Raw genomic sequence first — 18,263 nt, 5'->3', positions numbered from 1 at the left:
TACCTTTTTTGCCCTTTGAATTTTCAATTTCCTCCTCTATGTAATACTTTTTTATTATATGATATTTTTTTTTATGGTTTTAGCTATAATTTAAATTATGTTATATCTATTATAAATTGTAATTTAAGTTCATTAAAATTATAAGTAGAATAATCTTTTTATAAATGTTATAAATTTACTATTATCTTAATGATTGTTATTTTAATGTAATGCATGTTAACTATATTTAAGTTATATTTTCATCTTGATGGAGCCAGAAATTCATATAAGAGGATTGAAAAAAAAGCCTAAAATATCATATTTAGGATTTGAACTTGTGACCTAAGATAACTTTTGAATCTATACCACTTTAATATCATCTTCTTATGTCAAAGGGATTCAAAATTTTATATACATCTAAAAAGTTTACTTTTGTCGTATTTGCATAGTCTAATATTCTGGCGAGGGGATTCAATTGAATCCTCTTACCTCCTCCGCCCATTAACTTTCTCTCTTATTCTCTATTGTAGATATATATTTTTGGATTTTGATTACCATTAATGACGAGTGGGTTGCTCTAGTGGTGAGCACCCTTCACTTCCAACCAAGAGGTTGTGAGTTCGAGTCACCCCAAGAGCAAGATGGGGAGTTCTTGGAGGAAGGGAGCCGAGGGTCTATCGAAAACAACCTTTCTACCCCAAGGTAGGGGTAAGTTTTGCGTACGCACTACCCTCCTCAGACCCCATTAATGAACTAATTTCTAAGTTTATATTTTGAAATTCATTTATTATAAGGTATAACATAATTTAAATTAAAGATAAATTATAAAAATATCATAGAATAAAAAAGTATTATATAGAGGATGGAATTGAAAATTCAAGAGCAAAATATGCATTTTGCAGGATAAATGAGGGAAAATGACTATTGTTCAAAGTTAAGGAGGGAATTTGATTTTTAAAGCAAAGTTAGGGGGTGTAAATGATTTTAACCCTATTATTGAATAATCATATTTTATCTTTACCCTACTTTTTTATATAATAATTCTACTCAATATCCTATTTTTTCTTAGTAATGTTGTAAGTTTATTCGTCATTTTGTTGGTACGTGACATAATGAAACAACAACAAACTTTACAATCTATCATAACGATATATTCATCAAATAATATATATACAATTCAGTACAATATAATATGATACATTATGAAATAACATGTAACAACTGTTCAAACAAACTGTAAGTGAAGAGATTTGCACGGGAAACATATTAAGCATCCTTTTTTTCTAATTGTAAAGCATCCTGAAAAAGAAGTTATAAGTTAGGAAGTTTGTGATAGGTGGTAATTATCTTGTTACGTTTCTGAGTCCTCAGTGTACTAATAAGGTAATCTTTGACTCTATTGAACGTAGTACAGGGAATTGGAGTAGTATTCTATCGGCGCAGAGTCATAATGATTGTTGAGCTATAACACTATTAAGAAGCGTCAAAATTAGGAACAATATTTAATGCCATTTTCCTTCTCAAATAATTGAAGACCCAACAAGTATCTCTTTAATCATATACTATCAGTAAGTACAGAAACCAAGAACAATATTTAAAAAATTTCCCAAATCTACAGAAATGCCCCAAGTAATGATTTTTTTTTGGGGGCTTTTGCATTTGTACCCCGTTTTGCAAAAGAATTTGCAAGTCTACCTATTTTACAATCAACTTCAGACTTATCAGGTCTAAAGTTAAAAAACATTAGTCTGAAGTGAAAAAATTACACTTCAGATATACTTAAGGCCAAATAGGTCTAAAGTGTAACCAATAATTTCATGCACTAAGGCCAATAAGTCTGAAGTGAAAAATTACACTCCAGATACTCTTAAGGCCAAAAGGATTAAAGTGCAACAAATCTTTTCATACATTTAAGGCCAATAAGTCTGAAGTGAAAAATTACACTTCAGATGCACTTAAGGCCAAAAGGTCTGAAGTGCAACAAAGGTTTTCTTATACTTAAGGTCAATAAGTCTGAAGTGAAAAATTACACTTCAGATGCGCTTAAGGCCAAATAGGTTTGAAGTGTAATTCATGGTTTCATACACTTAAGGCCAATAAGTCTGAAGTGAAAAATTACACTTCAGATGCACTTAAGGCCAAAAGGTCTGAAGTGCAACAAACGTTTTCCTACACTTAAGGTCAATAAGTCTGAAGTGAAAAATTACACTTCAGATGCGCTTAAGGCCAAATAGGTCTGAAGTGTAACTCATGGTTTCATACACTTAAGGCCAATAAGTCTGAAGTGAAAAATTGCACTTCAGATGCACTTAAGACCAAAAGGTCTAAAATGCAACAAACGTTTTCCTACACTTAAGATCAATAAGTCTGAAGTGAAAAATTACACTTCAGATGCGCTTAAGGCCAAATAGGTTTGAAGTGTAATTCATGGTTTCATACACTTAAGGCCAATAAGTCTGAAGTGAAAAATTACACTTCAGATGCACTTAAGGCCAAAAGGTCTGAAGTGCAACAAACGTTTTCCTACACTTAAGGTCAATAAGTCTGAAGTGAAAAATTACACTTCAGATGCGCTTAAGGCCAAATAGGTCTGAAGTGTAACTCATGGTTTCATACACTTAAGGCCAATAAGTATGAAGTGAAAAATTGCACTTCAGATGCACTTAAGGCCAAAAGGTCTGAAGTGCAACAAACGTTTTCCTACACTTAAGGTCAATAAGTCTGAAGTGAAAAATTACACTTCAGATGCGCTTAAGGCCAAATAGGTCTGAAGTGTAACTCATGGTTTCATACACTTAAGGCCAATAAGTCTGAAGTGAAAAATTGCACTTCAGATGCACTTAAGACCAAAAGGTCTAAAATGCAACAAACGTTTTCCTACACTTAAGATCAATAAGTCTGAAGTGAAAAATTACACTTCAGATGCGCTTAAGGCAAAATAGGTCTGAAGTTTATCTCATGGTTTCATACACTTAAGTTCTATGTCTGCACACAAACTTCAGCTCTGAAGTGCAACTAATGACTAATAAGTCTGAAGTGAAAAAGTGCACTTCAGATGCACTTAAGGCCAATAAGTCTGAAGTAACATTTTGCACTTCAGATGTACTTAAGGCCAAAAGGTCTGAAGTGCAACTAACGTTTTTATAACAATAGTCCTTAAGTGCAAATTGCCCAGAAAAGAAACAGAAATTTGTTCTTCGAATTTTAACAATTGAATATACGATTTAATACCTAAATCTACTCCAAATGAGCTCAAATTTGAAATATGACCTCTAAACATCATCAAGAACAAATTCAATCATCAATTTGTCAAAACAACAATAAATCAAACGAATCCATTTTGCAATTAAAAAAAAGAAGAAGAAGAAACCCTAAGCAATAGTAAAAAATAAAGCGCTACAACAGCTCACAACTGCAAAATATCATAAATTGCCTTAATAAATGTTCACAAGACCTAAAATTATTTTTAAAGTGGGTACTGTAAGCACGTAATTTTTGACTCGCATATTAGAATTACCTTTAATAGTCCTAGTATGTTTTAGAATATTTATTTGAGTTCATTTCTATAGGATTTCACTTTATTATTAATTTTAATTCTATTTTTTAAAGCACAAAAATTGAAAAATACAAAAATAGTTTTATTTTCTCTATTTAATTTAGGTATTAGGTATTTTTAGAAAGATATTGTTTTTAATATTATTTTAACGGAGTCATTTTTTCCTCGATTTGGGATTCTAAAAAATAAACCGGTGACTTGGGACACCATAAATTATTCCAAGTGGCGACTCTGAATTAAAATAATAATCCAATTTCGATTAATGTCACTTAAATTGGAAAAACCCCTATCCCCCTCGGAAAAAAAGGAGGTGTGACAGGTACAAGTTAAAAAATAAATAAATAGTGAGTACGAATTAAATAGGGGCGACCAAATAGAGCTCCGTGCAATTTTTACTGATTTCTTGGTCCTTGGCCCATGTTAAATTAAGCAAAATGTCCATCCCATACCCCATAAAGAACCGAATGGTGTAGATATTAATTATTAATTAATAAAAAAATAAAATTATATAACCGAACTCAGAATATAACCGAAAAATATATGTGTATACATTTCTGTATATTATATAAAAAATATATAAATTTTATATATACTTTTATAACTATCGAATATAAATAATTTTTACCGTAATCTTTGGCCATTAATTAATTATTGGGTCCATTTTGCAAAAATGATTTGCATTAATTGAGTGAGTTATGTTTTAATATTGTCGATTCTGCCCCACATGTTCCCCGTCAAACCGCGCCTATAACATGTAGCTGAATAAAAATCTCCTGTTTTTTCGGTCTCCAGCAAATTTTCTTTAACCTAGTTTTCCCTCATGTGTCCATGTGCATATTATCCCAGAAAATTATTTTTGTATAGTTTTAGGTTTTTTGAATTCTTATTGAATTGGAGATAAGAGGTTGTACTTATGCAAATGTATTAATTTCTGTTAATTTTTTCTTTTAACTTTGCGTCCAGTCAACTTCAATAATTTTGGTGGGTCGTATTGGATTTCGAAATGAAAATTCGTTGACATTGATGGAACATATTTAATAAATCCAACGCAATTTTATGTGATTGAAATAAGAACTGAATTCACAGCTCGTAACTTTTTATTGACAGACTGAGTTGACTGATCGTTTTAATCAACTTGCCCCTTAGTCTCGAATTCACGTGTATAAATGTTGCTGTTTCAAGATATATTTTTCGAGTGCTCGGTATAATTCAATGGAGGCTTATATTAATATTGACAATCAATCTGCATTTCTTGGTCCGTTCATTGTTGAACATATAGAGCATTTTAATTTGACGTCAATTCGTCTTTGAAATATCTCATTCTAGATAATTCCGGCTTTTAGCTTATGAAACGTGTGAAATCCTAAAGCTATTCCTAACTTTGGAAGGCACTACAACAACGACAAACTCAGTATATTTTTACAAATGGGGTTTGAGAAGGGTAATGTTTACGCATACCTTAGTCCTATCTTGCGAATGTAGAAATGATATTTCCAATAGATTTTCGTCTCAGGGATAGTGAAAATGAAGCAACAAACAATAACAACAACAAAGTACGTAGTAAGATAACATAAGTGAACGACACAATGGATAAAAATAAAGATCTAAGAATCAGAAAATACAAAAATAGTACTAATAACTACTAGTAAGACCACGGCAAACTCACGACTATGTGTCAACTTTCAACCTTAATCTTCTACCTCTACACCCGAAATTATCTAAATATAAGTACACAATTTAAAAATTAAAAGGAAAACGAAAAATTCAAAATCGAGGCTTAGCAGATTCCAAAAATATCAATTTGTGAGATTTCGAATAATTATAAGATATTGCCTGCTGTATATTCATTGAATTCGGTCATACTAAGACATATCCTAATCTTATAATATCAATTTGTTCACCCACAATGACGGCTATAGACAGACCAGATTGTCGAAAACAGTAAAGTAAAATCTGAATTTTAATTGTTGTTTGTCTTACCTAATTAAATAATTAACTCTACTGATTGAGAAGGAAGTTTTTAAGTAGTTTAAGGTCTTGTAATGGTTTGAATATTTGAGTCTCAACTCTTAAAGTTGGAGTTACGAAGTTTATGTGGAAGATATTTTTCCATATAAGCTAACTACAATATTAAAGTTGAACAAATAAAGTTTATGTGGATTCTGTCAGCTTCTAGTTTGGAGGCGTTTTTTTAAAACTGTTATCACACGTGCTTCGATTTTGCACTATTAGAATAAACCTCAAATTTTAAGCTATGAAACTAGATTTAATCACTTTGAGAAAGTTATTTTTGTGGGCTGCGATCTTTTTCTTGAATGACAGAAAGAACGCAAGGGGAACGAACCAAATCCTTATTAGTCAAAGAAGGATTAATTAATACTCCTAAAAATTAATTAAGCATACGTATAGTCAATGTTTATCTGATTTTCATGGGCAGTACAATATTGACGAAATTTCTGAAAAAATGAAAAAGGATTAGCAGTCATTTAGTAGTCAACCTTTGTTTTTCTTGTAAACGCGAAATTATTTTATCTGCATGGATATAATTATATCGCATAAGAATAACTGAAGGATAATATTATTTGAAATTTGAAATAAAAGCGGCTAGCTTGAGCTCTTTTCATTATTGTAGTTCTCAAATCTCAATTTCTCATCTATCCATTCTTTGACAAAAGTGGAGCTAATGCATGTATTCTTTTTTTAACGGAGTCTAACCATTAATATATGCCAAATTAAATGTATACACTACAATAATTATATACATCTCTACCTATGTGTATAATTATAATTAAGAAATAAAGAAAAGCATCAAGAAGCAAAGATCAGTTTGCCAATTGATAGAACTGTGCTTATCGCAAGTACTAAAGCTCCTAACAGTGAAGTATACTTAAATTTAGGTACATAAAAAAAAAAGGAAAAAGAGATTCCTTCTAAATGAAGATAATAACATGATTGGTTAAGAAACCTTGAAGCTATACTGGACACGCACACCACTCAAGATTAGTGATAGAATGATTATGATCCATCTACTCTTAATACCGCATTAAAGTCTTGGGAATAAAAAAAAAAATATATTTTTAATAAATTTTACCTGACTTTAATCCAGATCGGTAGGACTCCAATACGAACAACGAACACTTTCTTATGTAATTCCTTCGATGTAAAAACAGATAAACGAAAACTTTTCATTCAAATTTCAATACTGCTAGGTTTTCGTTTCCCATACTTTCTCTCTAACCATGCTGCATACGTAATGCCTTACGTGCGTTTCAACTCTCGGACAATTAATTAATTACCTAATTCCCATTATCCTTTTGAAAATTTCGAAGGTATGAGATGTCTTTACGTACTTACCTTATTTAGGTGTGAGTTCCGGCAAAGAACTATTACCTTATATTATTCTTGGTTAAACTGATCTATATTTGGCGAGCTAGTTATTGATTAAAAGCGTAGATAGAGGATCAGTTATAGAGGATATCTTGGGTGCTTATCATTTAAGCAAAAGAAAAAAAGTATTCTTATGTGACCCATCGCTATGTGATAACGACTGAGAAACATACCAACAAAGGTTGTGATAGAGTGGTAAGTATTCATTCATCCTTGACCAGAGATCTCGAATTCGAGTTCTGGGTATGTAGTCGCTTTTGTTAGGGAGCACTTTACCCCCCGCTTTTGTTAGAAAGCGCTTTACCTCCCAATATGGGAACTCCCGGCACGATTTTGAATTTAATCGGACCCAATATGGATACGGGACACTGTAAACTAAAAAACGTAATAAATAAATAAACAAATATATATATTTACTCTAAAATAACTGATTTTAAATATTAAATTCGTCTCTAATGAATGGTGGCTATATAATGGACCTCGTGGTGACAAATTCACCTTGCCAAAATATGGCTCCAATGCTCCCACATTTTTTGCTGCAAAATGAGGGGCGAATAGTGTCATTCCATATTTGGAATGACACTATTTATCTTCCATTCATCCTTATATTATTATTATTTTTATTATTTAACTCTTTTAATTTATTTTTTTATATATATATCTAATTATGTTTATGTAATATCTTTATAATATTAATTTTATATCTTAGCTTTGGCGTATAATTTTGATAAATTATTTTTTCGTGCATTTATTATTTTTATGTAAAATTATAAGTTAATTTTATTATAAGTTATAATTGTTCAGAAAATAGATAATCATCTCAAAAAATGAATGGTGCAAATATAAAATATTAGATGTTGCTAAAATTGAAAGGTGCAAATATAAAATATTAGACGTTGCTAAAATTGAAAAGTGAAAATTAAAAATACATTAAATGAAAATACATTAAAATTGGAAATACATAAAAATTGAAAATACATTAAATTAAAATACATTATTCGTTGTTGTTCATGTCGCAGAAATTCATGACGAGTCGGATCGACAATAGAATCCACATCGATCATTAAAACTTTATTTTCTTCTTTCAATTATTTTAGTCTTAGTTTTTTCTTTTTGAACAGTCAAAACTTCTTTTTTTGTCCTAGTTGCATTATTTATCGCCTCAACAATCCAATTATTTTCTGATTGGATTATCTTCATATAACTTTCATCGATTTTTCTCTTCATTTTTGCTTTCTTCACCCCACTAGGCCGTTGTGATGATGTGAAATCACCTGCAACATCCTCATTTAAATTTAGTAAAAATGATGATAAGTTAGGAGATAATATATAGATAGGGTGAATCAATCCGATGATATATTAGCATAGCCGTGCTTTCTTGGGAAAAAAGTTTCACTCTATAAAAATGAACACCATTTAGGAAAATAATATTCTTCCATCAAATTTATTTCTAAATAAATTAAATATTACTCTATCCGTTCTAATTTATGTGAACCTGTTTGACTGGGCACGAATTTTAAGAAAAAATGAAGACTTTTAGAATTTACGGTCCTAAACAAGTCAAAAAGGGGCCGAGAGTATTTGTGTGATTATATAAGCTTCTCATTAAGGGTAGAATTGAAGTTTAAGCAAAACTATTTTCAAATATAGAAATGAGTCATTCTTTTTGGAATGGACCAAAAAGGAAATAAGTTCACATAAACTGGAACAGAGGGAGCATTGTTTTTGTCTTCTGAAAATGAATTTCTATATGGAAGGTTCATCTAATAATAATGATGATTCAAATTACGCGTCATCCTCCTCCTCCTCCTTCTCCTCATCATCACCTTTAATTTTCGATAATGAAACTGAGATACAATTGTACATGCAAACAATTCAGATGAACAATTATATGTTGTAGTGTTTGCGAGAAAATCAAAATAATGATCCTACCAGCGTTGGCTCTGTTCGAGGTCATTTTGTAATCAATCGAGATCGTGAAGGTGCTGATAATAATTTATTTCTCGATTATTTTTCAGATAATCCCCGATTTAATGAGGGACAATTTCGTCGTAGATATCGGATGTCCTGAAATTTGTTCCTTCGAATTGTTGATGCAATTAAAGGTCATGATATGTACTTCGAATAACGCGTTGATGCGGTGGGTAAATTTGGATTATCTACTCTACAAAAAATCACAGCCGTATTTAGAATGTTGGCATACGGTGTGTCAGTGGATCGGTTTTTCTGTTTTTATGAACACCCCTATTCACAATTATGCAAAAATAGGGAAAAGACATAAAGCTAAATAGATGCTTCAAGTTGCAAGGAGGAAGCAAACGAAAAAGTTTCCTTATATACTATCTGAAATGAGAGGTAGTTAAAAGTTACTCATAATCTTTTCGGGGCCCCTATTTACTATTTATTGCTTTTCATGCCCATGTGAAATCTCTGCCTACTCTTGTATAATACTGTACTGAATATATACTCTGTTGAAGTTCAGGGTCCCATTTATCAAAAAGTACTTAGAAATCGAAGCCACCATCTATTTTTCTCTTTGCAGGTAGGTCCTTTCTGACCCCACAAACCGACCATCTATACTTAGTCTAGAAAAAGCATTTTCCCCACCCACCCTGTTTTTTTCAGTTTTAAATTTTTTGTTGTTGAAAGAAACAAATATTTAATCATGCTCCAAAAGAGAGAGGAAAAACAATATGAGAGCAATTATTTATTGAGTTTAATTAACTTCTATCCAATAAAAAGAATTACTCATAGTAAATTTGAAATGATACCTTTAAAAGTAAAGTAAAAAAGATTTAAGTTATATACATACACAATTAATGCAAATAGTTTTATAATATCAGTACAATTTAATTGAATATATCATTTATAATTATATTTTTAAGGTTGTCATATTAGTTAATTTATCCAAGTTACTTACTATTGTTACTCAGTTTTAATCTGATGGTGTAATTAGTGTGTAGAACTTAAATTTGGGTAAGAAAAACTTGGTGCATTAAGCTAAATTCATTTACTCTCTCCGTTTCAGTTTATGTGAATCTATTTCTTTTTTGGTCTGTTCCAAAAAGACCCCTTTCTAAATTTGAAAACAATTTTGCTTAAACTTACAATTCTAACCTTAATGAGAAGCTTTTATAACCATACAAATATTCTGGGTCCCTTTTTCACTTATTTAGGACTACAAATTCTATTTTTTATTTTATTTTTTCTTAAACTTCGTGCTAAGTCAAACATGTTCACATAAATTTGTTAGATTCTTATTATTTAGGGGCTTCTTTTCTCTGTATAAGCTTACATATTCTGACTTATTTTTTGTCAGATAAGCAACTCTTATATTCTCCTAACATGGTACGTACAATGAAAAGGAAGGCTAGAGTACTACTTTAAAAGGAGAAAGAGGAAAAGAAAAGAAAATTAATAGGTCCAATATTGAATTAAAAAATCACCGCGTAACCAAGCACGAAAACCTGTCTTCTTGACAATTAGTGGTACCTAATGTAGGTTGTCATTTTGGAATATTTAAATCATCAATTAAAGCTAAGCAAAAAAGAAAACGTAGGCTTGAAGCATATTCCTTTAAAAGCATAGGAATCTAAGCTAGTATTTTGACAGTAGTAAACCACTGATATGTCATTCTTCTCGAACTTGCAATCTCGACGTTACTAAAATGAGAATTTAAAATTTATGAGTTCAAAAAAATAGTGATATTTAAAATTAAAAATTTATATATATTTAATAAATATTTTAAAATAAATATAAAATTTGAATCAAAGGTATACAACTAATCCCAGCATGTTAAGTTTCTTTTCCTCGTCAAAATCGACCTATGATTTTGTTTTTACAAAGTTGTATCGTGCAATTATTGATCAAGTCATGTGTAGATATATTTGCCCACATTTGCTTGTCTTAGCTATGTATATGTACCGCCACTATGTATATAACTTTTTCCATGTTTGTCCTTTAAAGTGCTTTATCACTATCATTTAGCTCCGATACATGGCATTTTCACGAGGGTGGCACAAATCAAAGATCAGCTACGAATATACAATATATTATATATGTGTGTTTATTACAAATTTACAAGTTATGTAATTTTTTTTTTTTTTTTGCATACCTAACTGAAAAATATTAATGAAGGCTAGATCTATCCTGCATGATTTGTCGGTATTGTTCTTTAATTCCTTTTGTTCCTGCCAATATCTCCTCGAGTGATATTTTCAATTCTCACTTTTCATGGTAAATAACATTAATTTGGCATGTACTTTTACACAAGCATTTGATCACGTAACAATAGTAAATTAATATAATTTAAAGTAAAAATATGGTTTGAATAAATCTTTACTTTTTTCCGGTTGCATTTATGTGCCTTCTTCTAGATTTCCTTTCCCACCTATTGTTTGGTCGTAGAAATGGGAATTAAGTTGCATATGGGAAAGAATAGTTGCAGTTAAAGTTTTGCTGAACACCCTAAGTAATAAAAACCGTTAGTGTAACAAATTTGATACTTCTATACTACTTAACTAGCCATTTGATGATGGAGGGACTATATTGGCGAAAGACATATATTAATTGAATCCAAAAATGAAATAAGGACAATTCAGCTTTGAAACCTTGTGAATGTACAAATTCTTATCAATAAATTTGAGGTCGTAAACTTGAAATATAATGGAGACAAAGAAACAACTATCTTAGACAATGAAGTGCAATCATGATTCATGAGGCATCAATACTTCCAAAATTAAGGTAAAACTTAAAAAAAGAAAAAGAAGAAGGGTAAAATAGGAAGATCATAACAAACATCGATAGCCAACCACAAACTTTTAGGTCATAGACCACTATATGGTGACTAGCAATAAAAGCGATAAATAGCGATTTCCTAAAAAAAAAAAATTGTTAAAGGAAGGTCCCACCCAAAGCAAAAAAAAAAAAGAGGAGAAAAATAGGGATTCGTTTGTCCATAAAAAAAAAAAAAAAAAAATCTTTTTTTTGAATTTTTTTTTAATATATATCTGTCTATGAAATTTTGCAAGTTATTCAAAAAAATTCGAAAATGAGTTTTTCAAAAACCAAAAAGTGGTTTTGACCATTTTTTCAAAATTTTCAAAAAAAGAAAAAATCTTTTTTCCCTCTCACAAAACTGTAATATTTTTTTCAAATGAAATGCATGTCCAAACATAATTTCTAATTTCAAATACAATTTTTCAACTTAACTCCAAACACTATAATTTTTTATAAAATATAATTTTTATGCCCAAACGCCTACTAGATCTATGTTCAAATTTAACAGAAGTGAAAATATTAGTATTAGGTAATTTCTACTTATATGTTTAGATTTTAATGGATAAAGTTATCATATATTTATATTGGAGAAAAATAATAAATATCTGGTAAAATTAATTAAACAAAAGGAAGGTCCCCTACCCCAAGCAAAAAAAGGAGATTTGCAAAGCAAAGCTAAAGCCACGACTTTCATATAAACATATCAAGTTATCAAACAAACAAACAACGTGCTTAAAACTGACCTCTCACCAACATAGCTAAATGGTGGGACTTACACTTTTATTTCCTTGATCTTCATAAATCTTTGAACAGTTTTGGTCTCTAAAAGGGCTCATTCCTCTTTTTCTTTTCTCTCGTTAATGTATATTTGGTGATCTTTCTAAATTCTTATCCTGATTCTACAATTATGTTTTTTGTTTTTTCTCGGCATCAAATAATACTGACCTCCATTTTTGTTTCTTATTGGTATCGTTAAAACATAAAAAACCAAAGGAAAATTAAAGAAATAAAAGAAAACAAAAATATAAGGAAAGAATAAGATGTGCACATAGGTTGTGCTTGGTGTGACATAAAGTCATTTTTTCAGAAAATATTTTTTATAATGAGGTTAATTTCTAGTGTTCGAATACAAGAAATGTTAACATTTTTCATCAACGTGGGTAATTAATGAACTTTGACTTTACCATGCTCCAAAATGGTGCTAAAGTTTAGGATCATGTTTTCAACTATAGAGTCAATGTTTACATCTTCTTGAAATCTTGACTATGTGTACTCTGGTATTTGGCCTTAATTAAAGCATGTACATTATAAGCAAAGTATTCAACTTTGAGTATTTAACAAAGATTAAAAGGTATAGACTAAACAATACGTAAATGAAAAACGTCTAGCATGATCTTGACTTAAAATTAACAAAAAACATTTGTACTCATGATCTTTAAATGACAAAAAGAAAATTATATACACGGTCCAAAATAAGTGGTGTTTTACATAATCAAGATGGTATTAATTTTAAATTTTCAAATTTATCCTTGATTGTTTATACTTCCAACGTCACAAATACAAACTTAGAAAAATACAGATTTAATTAAGCTATTTAGTCAAAATTCTTCTTAATTTCCAAGAGTAAGTAAGTAGTTTCTTAACAGATGTGCCAAAGACAAAAACATCAAATAATATTGATCGAATGAAGTATTTTTTGTCTGGTTCTTATGGATATTCCTTCATTTAATGGATTATGGAGCTAATGATGTTTACACAAAGTCCAGTTGCCCACTGATTTACGTTTAAAACTTTATGCATGTAAAAATAGAGTTCCTTGATTCTAAATCTAGCAAAACATGATCCAAAACGGAGTTAAAGTTTTAAAAAGTGTCAAACATGAACTTTGAACTTTACCGAGTGCCGCTACAATAATCAGTGAAGCACATTTACTTCCTTAAGTAGATATTTGATACGCATACTAAATTATTTTGAGATTATAGTTCTGAAATTATAATTTCTAAACTAATTTACCTCACCTGGAGGTGAGATAAAATAATCTTAAGTTTAATGAGATAAGATGTGATAAATTCATACATTCAACCAAATATAGAATAAATTAATCTCACACCTTATTTTACCTTATTCCGCGTACCAAACTTTCACTTAAAAGTTTAAATTGCACGGTCTTCATGCATTTTAAAATTTTTATGGACACTCATAAATACTTAACGTGAAACAAGTGGAAAATTTCTTTTAAATTTTCCTGCCTAAGTTGATTGTCTTTAATTTTCTTCCTGAGAAATATTCACCATTTTTAAATAATAATTAATGCTTCTTTTGAAAATAATGTATACACTTAACTGTACAATATAAAATTATAAACAGGTACTCAAAAATACTATAAGCAGGTAAAAAGGAAATTTCTTATTATTTCTTCCTTTTCCTCGTTATTTATGGCACATTTCACCAAGAAAAGGAAAATTCCAGCATTGCTACCTTGTTGTGAAAATGAATATTATTCCCTATGTTTTAATTTATGTAAATTTATTTGACTGAGTACGAAACTTACGAAAAAAAAAAGAATTTTTGAATATGTGATGTAAAATGAGACACATATATTATGTGTAGCTATAAATTATTAAATAAAAATAAATTATTTATAAATATAAAAAAAATTATTCTTTTTTGTACGAAATAAAAAGTAAATAGGTTTAGGTAAATGAATAACGAGGGAGTATTACCTTCCATTCCTAGAGATTCCCTTGCGGCATTCAGTTAAAGTAAAAGATCTTCCAACGGTGAAATCATAAGGAGACAAAGTTGTGTGGGTGGTGAAAACAAAGTAAATATTAAACGTCAGATTCTGCAGTACTTTTCTCCTTCATTGATTTCATAAATAGACAACAGACACAGCTGTATTTGTACACTTTGTGATCTTTCATCTCGACCCCCACAAATTCCCCCATGTGGTGTTAAAAGATTTTTGAATATTTGTGTAGTTATAATAATATATTATTTTATTAAGAATAAATAAAATAAAATAATAAATTTAAAATTAAATTGTTTATATATATATATATATATATATATAATAATTTAATAAAAAAATATATCATATAAATTAGAACGGAGAGAATATATACATTGATAAAAAAAATATACACGGATAGAAAGAAATGTTATTCTTCTAAAAGTAAATTAAGAAAAAAAGTGTCACATAAAATGAAAAATAATATTTTTTGCGTTTCAATTTAGGTGAACTTATTTTCTTTTTAGTTCGTGTAAAAAAGAATGATCTCTTTCCATATTTGAAAATAATTTACTTTTATGCAAGGACTTCTAAACTTCATATCCAATTAAATAGGTTCACATAAATTGAAATAGAGAGAGTACATTAATCACAATATTTATCAAAAGAATCAATTAAAATTTGTCATAAAAATTACCTATAATTACTTTATTTGTGATTTAATGATCTAAATAATTATTTATAGGGTAAGTACATACAACTTAAACTACCAAAAACTACTACCGTCAACTGTCCTTGAAGATTCCCCGCCCTTCACTTTTTCCCCCACCCACCTCCTATTTTTTCCCACTTGTTTAATTATTTCTTTAATAATTTTCTTTCCTTTTGCCTACCTTTTTCTGCCTTTAAATTAACCTACAACCTCAAAGACCATTCCTTCCTCTTCTCCTCCTCCTCTCCTTTGCTTACATTTTGAGTTTCTTAAGCTATTTTTGCTCTGTTTTCTGATATCTTCTTCTTTGGTTTTCTTGTTTTCTCCGCTATTCTGCTCTATTTAAGCTATTTCATTTCTGGGTTTTTAGTCTTTTTGGCTGAAACCCATTAAAGATCCAATCTTTTTACCTATTTTGTCAAGGGCTTTCTGTTTCTGTGGTGTGAAAAATTAATGCTAAATATCGAGCTGTTATTCATGAACCAAATTCATGTCTCCTGTTCTTAGTGAAATCCTTCGTTCCGGTTTTATAATCAGTTCTTCACTTAGACGCAGAACTCATCTTGTTCAATCTTTCTCTGTTTGTTTCCTCTACTGGTTCTACGTTTTCTCAGAGATCATCAATTCCCCGTAGTTATCTATATAGTTAATTATATCTAGTTTTACCATTAATTTGTATTTTTATTTACTTGGTCCTGTGTTTTCTTGGTACTAATATTTGTTCAACAGCCCAAGAAAATAAACCAGAGGCTAAAAAATTTAAAGGTGTAAATATAGAAATATTGTGATGGCTACATCTAGTGGAAATTCAACTGGATCTACTCAGATTTTGAACTCAGGTTCTGAAGAAGATTTGCAGGTTTCAATGTTAGATGAAAGGAAAAGAAAGAGAATGCAATCAAATCGTGAATCAGCAAGAAGATCAAGGATGAGAAAACAGAAACATCTTGATGATTTAATTGGCCAAGTTGCGCAGCTGAAAAAGGAAAACAACAACATCCTTAGCAACATCAACTTGACAAGTCAACAGTACGCTAATGTTGAAGCAGAGAACTCTGTTTTAAGAGCTCAGATGATGGAACTTAGTCAAAGGTTGCAATCTCTTAATGAAATCCTCAGTTACATCAATTCCAACAACAACAATAATAATAACGGAGTTTTTGAAACTCATCATCATTATCAGGAGGATATGATGAATAATCCATGGAATTTGATGTATGTTAATCAGCCAATTATGGCTTCTGCTGATATGCTTTATCAGTATTGATTTAAAAAAAATATTAGGAATAATTATCACCATTAACTAGGGCACAAATTGGTCAAGATTTTGTTTTCTTTTAATGGTGGTAATGTTCAATTAATGGTGGTTGTGATGATGAGTTGAAAGAAGAATGGAAGGGTTGTTTTATTAGTATCTTTATTATTTGGTTTTATTATTTAAGCAATATGAGCATTAGATCTGAGTAATATTATGAGTTATTAGGACTATTAGAATGGTTTAAGATGGGTTGACTGGTCTTTTGGGCATGTAAAAAGGGTAGGTGTTGATATATTGGAATGAATGGTTGTGAATGCACTATGTTTCTCTTTTTAATAAATGCAAGTTGCCTTGTTTCTATGTACTATATTCCTTTTGTTTTTTAATCTGATCCCTTAAATTTTCTCCAATTTTTCTTACCTCTCCAGATTGCTTCTGATGATCATAATATATTTCAATTTCTTAATACTTTGAGATCCAAGAATTTTCCGAAATTCTTAATTACTTTAAGATCCAAACAAATACGGTTACTGTCCTCTTTCATTATGGCTCTGGAAAAAGTACAAAGATGAAAGATCTCATAAGAATTTACACAGAGTTAGATATTTTTGCACCAAATCAATGATAATTTGGCATGTGGCTTCTACATATACTCTTTATCACTTATGAATAGTTAATTAATACAATAACAACAACGATCCAGTAAAATTCCACTAATGGGATCTGAGAAAATGGTGTCTGGGGAGGGTAGTGTGTACGCAGATCTTACCCCTACCCCAAAGGAGTAGAGAGACTGTTTTCGAAAGACCCTCGGCTCAAAAAATAAAAAGACAAAATGACAAAAAGGAGACAATATTAGTATCACAACAACAATCATAGGATAAATAGGAACACCGTAAAATCCAGAAGAAAAATACAAAGCAAAGGGAAACAATATTAGTAAATATTAGTATCACCACAACAATCATAAGAAAAATAGGAACACCATGAAATCTAGAAGAAAGATGCAAAGCAAAAGCGATAGCGAGTAAATAGGACATGTACTGAAAAGCGAAATAGTAAGCCACAACATTGCCACTAGCTATCTTAGACAAAAATCCTACATGGCTAGTCCCACAATGGTACGAAGTAAGGCACGACTCAACTATCTCTTAACCTACAACCCTAATGCTCGACCTCCACATCTTCGTATCAAGTGACATGTCCTCGGAAATCTGGAGCCTCGCCATATCCTGCCTGATCACCTCTCCCCAATACTTCTTAGGTCGCCCTCTACCTCTTCTCGTGCCTTCCACAACCAGTTGCTCACACCTCCGTACTGGAGCATCTGGGCTTCTCCTCTGAACATGTCCGAACCATCTAAGCCTCGCTTCCCGCATCTTGTCATCAATGGGAGCCACATGCACTTTCTCCCGGATATCATCATTCCTAATCTTAATACGTGTTTCACTTTAATTTTTTCACTTAACAATAAGCATTGAGTGATTAAATTTTTTCGATACAGAATTCCAAAGGTATGTACAACAATAACAATACACTACCTAGTATAATTGTACAAGTGAGATCTCGGTGAGGGTAGTGTGTATGCAGTCTTAGCTTTATCTTGTGCAGACAGAAAAGCTGTGTCCGATATACCTTCAATTCAAAACAAGCATGCATTGAGTTATAATCATAATATATACAAGTTGATATTAATTTGAAGGTTTAGTGGTGTACTTTCTTTAAGCAATAAATTAAGTTATAATTTAATACTCCTCAACAGGCTTAATGTACCAAAACCATGTGGTATAAATATAATAAATGAAAGACGTATTCTAATTTAAAAATCTTGCAGCTACATACATATCAAGTAGTCCTTTGT

The 18,263-nt window shown here is 30.5% G+C and overlaps 1 protein-coding gene across 1 annotated transcript; it reads left to right on the top strand.

Moving 5' to 3' along the window:
- Positions 1-15,345: 15,345 nt before the first annotated feature.
- Positions 15,346-16,769, top strand: LOC107812807 (bZIP transcription factor 44). Its single transcript, XM_016637979.2, has one exon. The coding sequence runs from the start codon at positions 15,932-15,934 to the stop codon at positions 16,409-16,411; it is 480 nt and encodes a 159-aa protein (XP_016493465.1). The 5' UTR covers positions 15,346-15,931; the 3' UTR covers positions 16,412-16,769.
- The last annotated feature ends 1,494 nt before the right edge of the window (positions 16,770-18,263 follow it).

Source organism: Nicotiana tabacum, chromosome 12 (assembly GCF_000715075.1).
Source record: "Nicotiana tabacum cultivar K326 chromosome 12, ASM71507v2, whole genome shotgun sequence".
NCBI lineage: Eukaryota > Viridiplantae > Streptophyta > Magnoliopsida > Solanales > Solanaceae > Nicotiana > Nicotiana tabacum.
This window is presented reverse-complemented; position numbering and strand designations above follow the sequence as displayed.